Source organism: Trachymyrmex septentrionalis, unplaced genomic scaffold (genome assembly GCF_001594115.1).
Source record: "Trachymyrmex septentrionalis isolate Tsep2-gDNA-1 unplaced genomic scaffold, Tsep1.0 scaffold112, whole genome shotgun sequence".
NCBI lineage: Eukaryota > Metazoa > Arthropoda > Insecta > Hymenoptera > Formicidae > Trachymyrmex > Trachymyrmex septentrionalis.
In genome coordinates this window covers 154827-168329 of record NW_017304248.1, presented here as the reverse complement: position 1 = coordinate 168329, position 13503 = coordinate 154827, and the positions used below count along the sequence as shown (strand labels likewise).

The 13503-nt window shown below is 32.9% G+C and overlaps 2 protein-coding genes across 11 annotated transcripts in view; one reads left to right on the top strand and one right to left on the bottom strand.

Annotated features, from left to right (window-relative positions):
* Nucleotides 1-2104: 2104 nt before the first annotated feature.
* Nucleotides 2105-9104, bottom strand: LOC108752570 (exportin-1). Of its 7 annotated transcripts, none has more exons than XM_018493481.1 (14): nt 8394-9104; nt 7094-7330; nt 6809-7003; nt 6383-6733; nt 4856-5581; nt 4510-4744; nt 4253-4416; nt 4031-4165; nt 3814-3957; nt 3591-3737; nt 3225-3473; nt 2760-3012; nt 2410-2660; nt 2105-2251 (listed from the first exon to the last, which is right to left on the bottom strand). In XM_018493481.1, exons 1-14 carry the CDS (start codon nt 8439-8441, stop codon nt 2105-2107), a joined length of 3282 nt encoding a protein of 1093 aa, XP_018348983.1. In that variant the 5' UTR covers nt 8442-9104. The 7 variants fall into 7 exon arrangements, with proteins under 7 accessions (XP_018348983.1, XP_018348989.1, XP_018348998.1 ...); XM_018493487.1 differs by having other exon boundaries at nt 8403-9104; XM_018493496.1 differs by having other exon boundaries at nt 8513-9104.
* The window catches only part of LOC108752598 (cysteine--tRNA ligase, cytoplasmic), a 7363-nt gene continuing 2711 nt past the window's right edge, over nt 8852-13503 (top strand). Inside the window, exons 1-7 of one of the 4 annotated variants that reach the window (XM_018493550.1) lie at nt 8852-8908; nt 10090-10215; nt 10395-10575; nt 11747-12089; nt 12223-12363; nt 12445-12655; nt 12899-13374. In XM_018493550.1, the coding sequence (XP_018349052.1) occupies nt 10397-10575; nt 11747-12089; nt 12223-12363; nt 12445-12655; nt 12899-13374 (1350 nt within the window). In that variant the 5' untranslated portion in view covers nt 8852-8908; nt 10090-10215; nt 10395-10396. The other 3 variants (XM_018493557.1, XM_018493541.1, XM_018493567.1) reach the window with 3 other exon arrangements.

Here is a 13503-nt window from a genome sequence, read left to right as displayed (position 1 = left end):
AACTACAGAATCCTGTTAAATAAGAACAAATGATGCTTACAAGAGCTGTGAATATCAAATCAAATAGAACAATGCAGTCTGTATTGCAATGTTGCAATAATATCTCATTGCAATCTTTCTGAAAGAGGGCATTTTAATTAATGTTACTACCACATTGCAACAACATTTTACAATATTTTTACAATGCAATCCTCCAATGAAATATTTCTGCAATTTCTCTGTGCTCTGGGGATAATATAATTAAAGCTTTAATGTTGTCTTTGAAATATTTTTATAGATAAGAGAATAGTGTTTTAGATAATAAAAACAAAGCGATAGTACAATGAATCAAATTCGTTTATTTAAATTTATTTAATTTCAATAGAACGCCGCGTATGACTAATGATACGACAATGATTTGTAAAAACAGAATGTATTACAAAACTCGATCCTTCAATATAAGTCTAATCTTTAGGAAGATTCCTCAGAGTAATATTTTTTTTGTCCTTGTAATTACTAATTGTAAGTTAAATTCGACAACACAAATCGAGATAAGATGAAGTACCTAAATAAGTGCTAAACGTACGGTTGCGATCATTTTAATTTACAAGTGTTCACTGTATGGTTCATAATAATAGTAATAATAATGATAGTATTTTATACAACTTCGCTCTCATTGATCGTCAGATAAAAACACGCGCCTTCACGTACACATCATCTTCAGAGCCTGCTTGCGACGATACTATTTTATGCAAATTATTCACATATTTTAAATTCGATCGCCCCTTTCCCTCCTGCATGTAACTATAATATCGACGTATTACTCTTTAAAGCTCTACACTGATTTAAACATGCATACGACAATCATTTATATGATTCATTGCAATAAAAATTATCCTTTTACATCGATCATAAACCCAATGATACCTTATACACAAATCTTATCTCACGCAAATCACCAAGAGATTTCCTATTCACTCACGCCCGATAAAATACACTAACTCACCAAGTATTCAGTGAAATCATTATTATATGTATAATGATCAAATAAATGCATTAATCATCAAGTTAAATAGGTCGCGCTGGTTTATATATATTTATATAATTTTTTACACGGTTTTGAATTATTCGGATTGTTTGTTAGATATACTATATACCTGTGCATTCTCTCTCTCTCTCTCTCTCTCTCTCTCTCTCTCTCATCTAGTAGATGTAAGTTTATCACTCGCGCACGCGTCTCATATCACTGTATACGTTCCATCATTTGTTATCTTTCGAAAAAAAAAAAAAAAAAAAGAAATCAATTTTATTGGCATTATTGCTGAATAATAATGTATCCTCGGTTGTATGAATGAACATATCATTTTGACTGAATAAAAAGTATGGAACAAGAAAAACTTTCTTTGTATTATTTATATTATAACAAATTCATGTATCAATACATTAGTATAAGCTATCACAAGTAAGCTTACATACATACATACATATCCATATCCATTCGACAAGAAATTTAAATGGCCAATAGTGTGCACAAAACAATTCTGTGGACTTATAGCGTTTCTCTTAACTCGCATAGAAAAAAATGCTAAAACGAAACTTAAATATAGTAGTATTATAGGTTTCGTGGAAAATTTTATATAGAGAAAATTCATCATGTATGAAATATATATATATATATCGAATCATTTGAGGGTAATTCTCAAGACTGGTTACTTTTATATCTACCATTTTTTGTGTAATTTTAATTATCTGGGAATTAATTTGTAAACGTTTTGTTCTAGAATTATCGTTTCTTAGACAATCGATTTTCTCTGAAAAGCAACCTTTTATTTCATTACATGAAATAGCATCGCTAGCAGGCAATTGTCCTATTATCCACAACGAAAACTCGAATTTCTTTTTTTTTTAGAATCCTATAACAAACAGTTCACCACATTTTGGGCTTACTTCCCTAACAAGGGTGTAGTTTCTTTTTGCAGACTCGGTTTTAGTAAGTATAATCAATATTTGTCTATTTTTTATGGTGATGTCATAAGGATAATTACAGCTCAAAGGATACAATAATTATTTTTTAACAATTTCTCATTCAGATGTGCAAAACATGATAGACAAGGACTATGGTAATTCAGTCCTGCATTTCTTCTGGCATATCGTGAGGATTAATAATGCCTGGTACCGCCATTTGCTGCCGCCTTTTCTCTTCTTGGGCTAGCCGTAAAGCTGTTTCTCGTTCCTCCAAATAAAGCTCAGAATCATCTTCACCTGTATATTCCTACAGATAAAAACAATTTATTTTAAAACTTAAGAAATAATTTTAAAGTCTGATAGTTATTATTTTGTCCCACTATTTATAATTTGCAAAATAATACTAACTATTTTATACATATTTTTAGATAAATGTGCAAGCACAAAATGTTGAACATTACTTACTTTGATTTGCACAAGAAAATCTCTGAGATGTTCCTTGAATGCGTTGATATCTTGATTAAGATGGAACAAACCTTGTACAGTTATTTTAATCTGATTATCGGTTAAATGCGGAAAGGCTGCTTTAAGCAATCTTGCAACAAATTCTTGTATATATAAAGTATTATCAGGCACAGGGCCGAGAGGCACCTGAATTTTCCCACGTTCAATCAGTGTAAACATATAAGCGAGAATAGTCGCGTGCATAGTCAGGCCTGTACACATTAATGAAATCAAATACATAAAAACAATATATATTGATTAATATTAATGTAAATATTAATTAATCAATGACAACGGTATTATTATTTTACCTGCAGTGTGTGATGTATCTGTGACAACACTGAATACATGTTGTAGAATATCCGTAAAATATGTTTGATAAAAACTTTGACCCGCCTGTTCGTGCTGTTCAATATTTAATAGAAGTTGATAAAGAATTTGTAATCCTGTATCAGCTACATTCCTCATCGTATGTTTAAAAGCCCAAATAATCGAGTCAAGAACCAGTTTAAATTGAGCCGGTGGAATTGAAAGAAATGCAGGGAAACAATGAATATTCACTGCCTAAATTAAAAAACAAAGATAAAATAATTTTCAAATATAAAAATACATTACAAAGATGATACGAAGCACCACTCTGAATGTTAAGATGTTGAACTACTATATATTATATATTCAATTAAATAAATTAATTTCAGATATGATATAACTTCAAATATAACTCGGAGAAATATTTAATTATATAAAAACAAGCAAATGGATATTGCTTCACTTACTTGTAAGAGAAGGAAAAAGTTTGTTCTATGTTCCGGAAATTCTTCAAAATCTTTGTTTATCATTTCTAAAGTACATTCAAATACTGCATCAAATATTTTGGGCACCTCGCTAGTGATATGGGCTTCTAGTTTATTTACTATGGTGGCCATAGCACTAAGCACTTCAGGCTCTCTAGCACAATGAACATTCGTCTTTTGATAATCCAGTAAAACAGCATCCAGTAACGGCGGAATAAAGTTTTCCAATACCTATTAAAGAAAATCCCCATAAGTATATGTTGTATAAATGAAATAAATAAAGAGATAAATTTGAATTTTGAGAAGGACAAAAGAAAAATATACGAGTTTATGAGCAAGAAAACTTACCATTTGGTGATCATTCGTCCTGTTCACCCAATCCGATATTAATTTCAATGTTTCCTTTTTCACTACTCTCATACTCTTGATTAAAGGTTGTTTCATTACTATCTCACCATTTACAGCTATCGCAGCACTTATATTTTCACTCATAACCTGAAACAAATGTAAACTTGCATTAATTACTATCAATTACTATCGAAAATTTTTACATACAAGTAGAGGAACGTACCTTATAAACATTCAACATATCTAAGTATATTTTCCCTAACTGCATCACATATGGATGCCCAAGAGCTTTACAAGCTCTAACATTTGTTTTTAAGATGCTGGCGAGTTGTTTCACGGCTTCTTGGTCCTTTAAGACATCTACATTCTGATGAAAGATATTTATATTAAAATACAATTGCATTATATAAAGCATCGGTGATTAACACAACAAGACATACCTTAGATGCTTGACTAATAATGTCATCCCAAACTTGATTAGGAAGAAGCATGTATTTCTCGATTAACTGTTCCTGCACTAAAGTATCGGCTTGAGCACTTATCATATAGCCAACTGCTTCATAGAATGTATGTACCTATTGTATAATATTAGATTGTAATTGCACAATATTACACACATTATATTAACAAGTATGTAAAATAAATATTACGATTAATCTTACTTGTTGTGTTTGAAGATCGCATATGATTGTGCTAATTGTAGAAAGAATTTCTTCAATGAACGGCATTGCTTCCCCTATTTGTACAGTAACAAAATGTCGTCTGCATTTCAGTGCTATTTTAATAAAAGTATCGCAGGCCATATCTTGCACTCCATCGTGCGTCTCTAAAACATGAATAAAGATTCATTTATTTGTTCATGTTCAAATTGTATTATACAACAAAATGTTTCCATGATAAAAATGTCTTATCCACTTACCATGCATAAACTCAAAAAGTTTATTTACAACAGTCTTTAAAAATTTCCAATGGGCTCGGAGAAACCGTGGATACTGGCCAACAACATACATGATATTGCTGGCAATTATAGCTTTATTATCTTTTCCCTTTTTTTGTTCACACAGACCAAGTAAATCCTTGATTACAGTTACTAAAAAACGTTTTTCGTCCTCTTCATGCATAGCCCCCGAAATACTACCTATTGCCCAACACAACTAACAAAAAAATAAAGACATAATAAATATAATATTATCCTCGTCTTTCATTTAACACATTTTATTATTTGTAAATGTGAATCAAATATGTATTTTAAAAAAGAAAGTTACCGTATTGAGATTCTTCCAAGACCATTCTGTACCGTTAACTTGATTTTGCAGTTTCTCTGTCATTACTCTCTCCGTATCCAAATAATCAAGATGAGTAAGATACACAAGAGTCTCTCTCATATTTTTATAGAGATTAATAGAATCAGTATCTTTCATAAATTCTCTGACAACTTCGCCGTTTTCATTTTCCACAACAAGTACTTCTTCGGGCTTCGCCATTCTGCTGATCATAATATAACGTACTTTTGTCAAAACTTGACCATAAAATAATCTCCGAGGTGGAACCGTCATATTTTTAGACATGAAAAGCGGCGACGAGGTCACGAAAGGATTCTCTTTATACAAATCAGCTGCTAATCCATTCCAATATTCTAAACAGATTTTAAAGATTTCAACCTCATCGACTTCAGAAATAAGAACGAGATAATGTAATGCCTTTACTAATATCTCATTCATTTGTTTTTTTTCTATTAGATCGCCATGATCTTTTAGATAAGTGCAAAGAAACATAGCTAGGTTCTGAATAAAATTTTGTTCTTGGTCTTGACCAGCCGCATATGCTTCACGTATGTTAGTTTCCAACGGAAGCATTAGTTCCAATTGCTCCATTGTGTTGATAAATAATATAATAAACATATCATCATAATTCGGTATAGTGGCGACGACTGCTGCGATTTCAGTTAGACATTTTAGAGTAACATTCCGAAATATTGGTACGTTCAAAAACTGTATATAAATTGAAAACATAGATTATTATAAATAATACTAGAGCACCAACAATTCGTATTTAAGATTCTTATTTATTCATCACTATTATCTCAGATTGTGATACCAGAAACTAAAAATTCGTAATAAAGATTCTTATAAAATATATTTATATAAAAATGTTTCAATAAAACAATACAATTAATAGAACCAAATTATAAATTAATTATTTATAATAAAATTTATTATTTTTTTTGTTAATTAATACATAAAAATAAATACACAACAATAAATATATCTAAAAATGAGTTATACAAAACCAAAAATAAAATGAGCTATGTTCACAGATATAACTGTCAAATTAAGGGAGAATATCTTGAACAGTCAAAGATGCCTCTTTTTACAAACTTTATTCAGATAGAGTTTCAATTAATATTTTACATATATATTAATAAAAATAGTATAAGTGTTATTTAAAATTTTTAATTAAAATATTTTCATTAATATACGTTAAAATATTGGTTAAAATCTTGTAAAGTTAAATCATTACAAAAATTCATATAAATAAGCATCTTTTTAACCTATCTGGATGTATGCCCTCTTTAATAATATAATAGAAATAAATCTGATTTAATTTCTTCCTAAAACAAAATTTTTTGATATATTTCATAAGTCTATTCTATCAATTGCAAATTGTTTTATTGAAAAATATCTCTAAATATAATTAACAAGAATTTTTGTTTTCTTATACTTCTAACGTCATAATCTGAGAATAAATAAAAACTTTAAAACGAAAAGTAATGAAAAAAATACACACAATACCTTGTATATTAAAGTAGTTATCAATTTTGTTTCAAAAATATAACCAAGTGGAATCCAGTTTAAAAACCTCAGGAGCGTCTCTAATGTGACTGCTACTAACGGAACATTTTGTGAATTTTCCATCACAAACTGACAAAGCTGGAATATCTGTGAAAATTCACTGCACATTGTATCTTTTAAGTGTTTTGCCTTTGTCTGAGTGAGTTGACCACTAGAAAAGTCGAATACTTCCTCTGACAAAAGTTTTAAGATAGTCATATTGTTTTGACAAAGACTCTCGTTAGTTTTACTTGCACCAACAATATCACTGATAAACGATTCCCAATTTTTTGGCCACTCACGTTTTAGTACCTGACAGAATAATATTGTTACATATAATTGATATTTCATAAAGAAATACATCATAGAGAAATAACTTTTACTCACTTGTACAAGGATCATGTTAAGTTTGTTAAGATAAACTTTGGAAGCTTCCATCGTCTCTGGATCACTGCTTGTTTTTATGATAAGGCCTACAATGTATTTTTTTATGCCTTCGCATTGATTTCTTGGTAATACTTTCCATCGTGTCTTTATAACTTGTTCCAATATTTGCAAACCATAATATTTTGTTTGTTGATTCTGAAGCAACAATATAAATTATTTGCAGAGATATGTATACTACATATATATATGCAATTACAGATACAAAAAACATTTGATGACATTTACCTGTGAATATTCTAGAATGGTATCTACCCGTGTCCAAGCATTTGGATGTTCTTTAAGAGTTGTTAATACTTCTTGGGCAACTCTTTGTTGCTCACCTATCCCAGTGTACATACATCCTACTATATTGTCGAGAAGTGTTATATCCAATTTCTGATTAAAGTCCAATAATTTAGATGCTTGCTCAGCCAAAGTTGCCATTGTATGTATCTTAACTGTATGTCCTTTCGTATGTTCTACCTTTTAAATAAAAGAGACATATGAAATACCTTGCATTTAGTAATACACTTATATATATTGAGCAAGTAGATGAATATGGTTGATGTAAATTTAGTTTTTGTAAATCTAATAGTGAATTTGATAGCATACATTAATACACACTAGTATATATGGATGAGTCGTTAGATTACATTGTGATTAACCGTAAGCCATTTATAATGCTTATCCAGTAGAAAAATTCTCAAGTACTAATCACTATGATCAGCTACGATTAAATGACGTTTTCCCAGCATATATTAAAGTCATTGTTCACAAATCAAAGTAAGAATGTATGTGTGTTTAATGTAAATATATAAACGAATAAAACTGTAAAATCTTTAAAATAATTTATTGTACTATTTGATAAAATATGTACCTACTTTACTGAACACACATTTTATCATTCGAGAAATTTCACATTAATACTCAGATTAAATCAGTGTACAATCATTTTAAAATGCACCACTATGCATTAATGCGTTTAACCGAATTTATTGTTGAACCATTTTAAGTTATAAAAGCGAAGCAAGATAGATACGACATAGCCAATGCTTCAAATTCCTAAAGAAACGGACATATAGATTACGACGTGTGCAAGAGTTTTACTCTAGAGATAAATTGCTTTTCATTAAAAGTTTAACGCGCAAAAGTTTTGATATCGTGCGAATTCATCAAAACGGCAAACGTAGAGGCGACGATACTCCAAAATAGTCGAGGATGCCGTTAGGAACTACGTCGCACGTGTTCGCGCTGTGCCCATAAAAACCCGAAAGGGATCTCCGCGATCCGCAGGAAACCGGAGTACGACGAGAATTAGGACGGAGAGGAAGAATGATTTCTCCTCGTGCCCGCTTGCGAGAGGACCGCCGATTCGCCGCCGCCGCCGCCGCCGATCACTTGATCTAACCTACATTTGACAATCGGAAGCAAGGTTATGTGAATCGAGCCGCGGATGGAAATTTGTCACGCGGACGGATGGGATAGACAAGTTTGACGTTCGGGCGAGGACGCAGCGGTACGTCCGCGGGGGTGGCCGCAGACGCACCTCACTCACGCGATCCTCGGCGTCCCCGAGAGTCGGCTGTCCATTCATCCGTTGATTGCGTCGTCAGGAGCCCCCCCGAGAGCGGAGAAGGCGCCGCGGGAAAACGACGCGCGACTTACCGTGCTCACTATCATACACGTATTCACGCTGTTTTTGGAAATTAAAAAAAGCACACGTTCCGCGCCGACGGACGGACCACTTCGGCGCGAATCACAAGCATAAAAGGGTCAAACACACAACCGCTGATTCCCGCGCACGACCACCAACTTTCGTACCTCGTTTCACGCACTCGTCATTCCTCCTATCTATGTCGTGCTTTCTCGCTAGCACTCGTGTCGTGCGCTCTCCCTCTCTCTCTCTTTCGCTCTCTTTCTCTCTCTTCCTCCCACTCTCACGTCGTCTCCCGCACGTATCCCTTCGTCTTTCTCGCTTTCTGCTTCCTACTGCTACTATTGCGACGGTCGCTAGCAAGGCTGAGCAAGGCAGAGCAAGGCGAGGATCGACTTTACGGAGAGGTTCGTACGATACCCACCGCCCAGACCGTTTTTCGTCGCAACCCTGCGCCCTCAACCTCATACGAGCAACGTTTTTCTCACGCTAGTTAATTGGAAACACAGTGTCGGAGGCGTTCGCATCAACTCTATTGCGTCTTGCGTCTCTTTCCGAAAATCCAACCTCAAGATTTTCGAAAATAATAACAAGATGGCCGGAAAAAGTTTACGCGGTCATTGCGGACAAACAGCGGTGGTGATTGGATTGGCCTTTCAAGGTTCGGCCAATCACCGTGGAACTTAGCGACAGTTTCGGAGCATTTGTACCGGCCGTAACCAAAGAGAATCGAGGGAGAATGGAGCGGATAGTGTTCCCTTTTCTCATTGGTTCAGCTCAACTTCCATAAATGTGTATTATGTGTATCTATTGGTCTATTTTGTGTTCCTACACTAGACTGTTCTAGAACTCTCTTTCTCACTTTAAACAAACGTATATCTATCTCACTTTAAGTTCCAAAAGTGTACACTAGTTTAGCCACACAAAACAGACCTTTTGTGTGTGTTGTTTGTGTGTGTGTGTGTGTGTGTGTGTGTGTGTGTGTGTGTGTGAGCGTGTGTGTATATTTACTAGTGATTCAGGCCGATATTTGGAATTTACGATGTTAGTGCGAATTTGATATATAACAAAAACCAATCATATTAAAGTATCACTAAGCACTGACTGGTTAGTTTTCTCTGCTGAACGCATTAACTGCGATTGGCTGGCAGTAAATTTGAAACATAGAATCAGATACACACGCATCTTATTCTATTTTATGCATCTATCTCATTTTATTTTAAATATCCTGAAAAGTATGATGGACCAATCAGAAATTGTCTAAACGATGTCCAATCTCTTTTGAGGACACAATGGGATGAGCGACGAACGTATCCAATAGGTGCATCCAAAAGCACGACCGCTCACTGGCGTTCAATGAGCTCTTGTACCTGTTTGGTCTATATTTTTAGTTCTAACGGAATATGCCAATCAGATGCAAGAGCATACTGAACGCTCAGTGAGCTCTTGCTATTATTAAATATTAACTTATATTTTAAAGAGGTTAAATATCCCGCCAGTTATCAAACGGTGAGCTGAAAATGATGGTTTCCGGTAGATCCGTTCCACTCTCCTGATTCTATCTGACTGATGTAGTTCTTCTTTCCAGTAACATCATCGGAGTACCTGAGTGTTGCTTTCTATAGGACACGTGTTATCAAATAGGTTTCCCATTCGGTTTGACTTTTCAGACTTGAAACTCCTCCAACTAGATTTTAGAAGACTACATTAAAAGGTAAAGTGTAAATTAATAATAAGCAATTGAATTTTTGTTCACTGTCAAAAGATTTCCTAAATATTTTGATAAAGTACATGCTCGGAGTGCTTTTGGATTATTAAAAGAAATGTTTTAATTAACCTGTACGAAAAATCTATTTTTGACTAAAGAAGTGATGTTCTATTCTTTCGAATTAGAAATGGCCAAGAGAACACAACCAGCTTGGCATCTGCCAGATAGAAAGGATTCCACGGTACTGCGATTGTACAACAGTTTGACTAGAGAGAAGGAGGTATTTATCCCACAGTTTGGAAATCGTGTTTTGTGGTACAGTTGTGGACCTACTGTCTATGATGCATCTCACATGGGTCATGCGAGGTACTGATATCTGTAAATAGTATGCTTAAGCATCTCTTATTCTCTCTTTCTCTCATTTAATACAATAGTTTTTTTATGAAACAATTTCACTTGGCACATATTCTTTGATAGTGTATTTATTATACAATTGTACATATATCTGAAGTATTTTAAGTGTCTGATAAATATTCTACCAAATAGGAGATACTTTGCTATAATGACATATGTTGTCAAGATCACAACTCTGAGTGACTTTCAACTGAAGGTTATAGCCATTGCTTATTATTTGATAAAATAAAAAGTTATTAATCATGAAAGTTAATTACTCTTTCTGATATTTTAAACAGTAATAAAATGTATGTAAATTTTTGCTTGAAAAGTTATAAATCTGTGTGAAATCTCACTTTGCATTATAAAATGTATATGTGGAGACAGTGAGTTTCATCTCCTTCTCTTCTACTAATAAAAACTGGACACAAGTTTAGGTTGAACTTTACATTTTTATTTTACATAGAAAATTATAAACTCATACAAAGTAAGGTTTCACATGGGTTTACAACTTTCCATGTAAAGCAAGATTCAACCTAAATCTATGTGTCTAGTTTTTTTAATATTGGAATCCCTTCTGTAGGGAAGATGAAATCCACTGCATGCAGGACTACATATTTCACTCGAAGTGAGGTTCCACATGGGTTTCTATTCAAAGACATAATTTCTTAAAAATTAATTTTGCTATGAATTATTCTTTTTTTGCATAATAAATAATTCTATAGACAGTTAAGATTATTTTATATTAATAAACTCTTGTAGATGCATGTTGAATAGCACAAAGTAAGATTCTTTAACAAAAGTGAAAATGTACTGACAGTAAATATGATTGGACAAGAATATCACATTTGACCAAAGAAATTAAAATAATTAAGAATAGAATTAATTCCTTGTTTAGTTTTTAAATATATATAAGTGAGATTTATTAATTTTCTTTTCGTTAATAACTTTTTAATTAATAAGCTACAGCTGAAACTTGAGGGTCACTCAGAGTCATGATTTTAACATATGTCATCAAGATTATCGGAGCGGGTTTATCCCCTCCCTGCTTCAGTATATTTAAATTCAGTATATTTATTAAGCATCTTTTCGAGCATATACATATATGTATATGTTTTTTGCAGATTATATATGTTTTTTACAGATCATATATATCTTTTGATATTCTACGTCGTGTACTGTCAGATTATTTTGGATATGATGTCTTATACGTGATGAATATTACTGATATAGACGATAAGATCATAAAAAGAGCAAGGCAGAATTATCTGTATGAAAAATATGTGGAAGAAAATCACAGCCTTAATAGTATATTAGATGATGTTAAAGAAGTAATGTCTAATTTTGAAAATGTTGTAAGAACTACAAGTAGTACCGATAAGAAATGCATGTTAGAACAAATGTTGTACAAAATAACAAGAGCTATCGAAGATCTGCAGAAGGCAGTAAAAGAGAAGGATGAAAAGAAGATTGCAAAGTTTCAGGACGTAAGTATTGCTTAAGATATACATGGTCTTCAAAAAGTTTGGAAATGCTCAAATATTTCGAAAACAATCGACTATAAAAATATCTAAAGAGCAAAGTTATAGGGCTAAATAAAATGTATTTAACTGTACATAGGCATTATTGAAAGAGGCTAAAGATCCTTTAGCCGATTGGTTAGACAAAATCAAAGGTAGCACAATTACGGAACATTCCATATTTAATAAAATATCGAAACATTGGGAAGCTGAATTTCATAAAGATATGGATGCTTTAAATGTAAGATTGAATTTTTTTATTGATGTGTTTTTAAGACTAACCTGGTTTGTAACTACTATAATTATCTCACAAATCTTTTAGATATTAAAACCAAACGTACTCACAAGAGTTAGCGAATATGTAGGGGAGATAATAGCATTTATACAACAAATAATAGATAATGGATATGCTTATGAAAGTAATGGATCGGTATACTTTGACGTAGATAAATTTGATAAACAAGAGAAACATTCTTATGCCAAGCTTGTACCAGAAGCGTATGGCGATACGTCAAGCTTAGAAGAGGGAGAAGGTAAGTTTGAGTTAACTGCGTTTAGTAAATAAAACTGATCAATGAACGCCCAGTGATCTTTTCATATGATTAGTTTTTATACTTAGATTCAGGGAAGAAGTAAAGGCAAGAACTAAAAAACTGAGCACTCACTAATCAGTTTTCTCTGTTGAGTCAGCGTTGTCTGTCATATATTTGGTTTTAAAAAATTTATTTTTGAGAACTAAATTAATTGTTTAATTCTTTTTTCTTTATTCTATTAAGGCGATTTGAGTACTACTGCAGATAAACTCTCTGAAAAAAGATCAGTAACAGACTTTGCGCTTTGGAAATGTTCAAAGGCAGGTGAACCCTGGTGGGAGAGTCCTTGGGGCAGAGGACGTCCAGGATGGCATATTGAATGCTCGGTCATGGCGTCTGTAATTTGTGGAGAAAGTTTAGATATCCATACAGGCGGAGTAGATCTTAAATTTCCTCATCACGATAATGAACTTGCGCAAGCAGAAGCATGTTTCAATAACTCACATTGGGTTAGATATTTCTTGCACTCTGGCCATTTGACTATAGCTGGCTGCAAGATGTCCAAATCGCTAAAGAACTTTGTAACGATACAAGATGCTTTAAAGAAATATTCAAGTAGGCAACTCAGACTTGCCTTTCTTCTGCATTCATGGAAAGACACTTTAGATTATAGTGATAATACTATGAATATGGCTGTACAATATGAAAAATTTCTTAACGTGAGTATAAGATTTTCTTATACGTACATAAAATATTTTGATATATTATAGACTTAAAATGATATGTTCGCTATAGGCGTCGCGAGTTCACTGCTCGTATGACATCTTTATATTCGCACATGTGATCGC

Coding starts and splice junctions, on each gene's coding strand:
- LOC108752570 (XM_018493481.1), bottom strand. CDS start 8,441: ATGAATGGACAGCCGACTCTCGGGGACGCCGAGGATCGCGTGAGTGAG. Junction 6,734..6,808: donor TTAACATGATCCTTGTACAA/GTGAGTAAAAGT, acceptor TTATTCTGTCAG/GTACTAAAACGTGAGTGGCC. Junction 5,582..6,382: donor TAACTACTTTAATATACAAG/GTATTGTGTGTA, acceptor ATTTATATACAG/TTTTTGAACGTACCAATATT.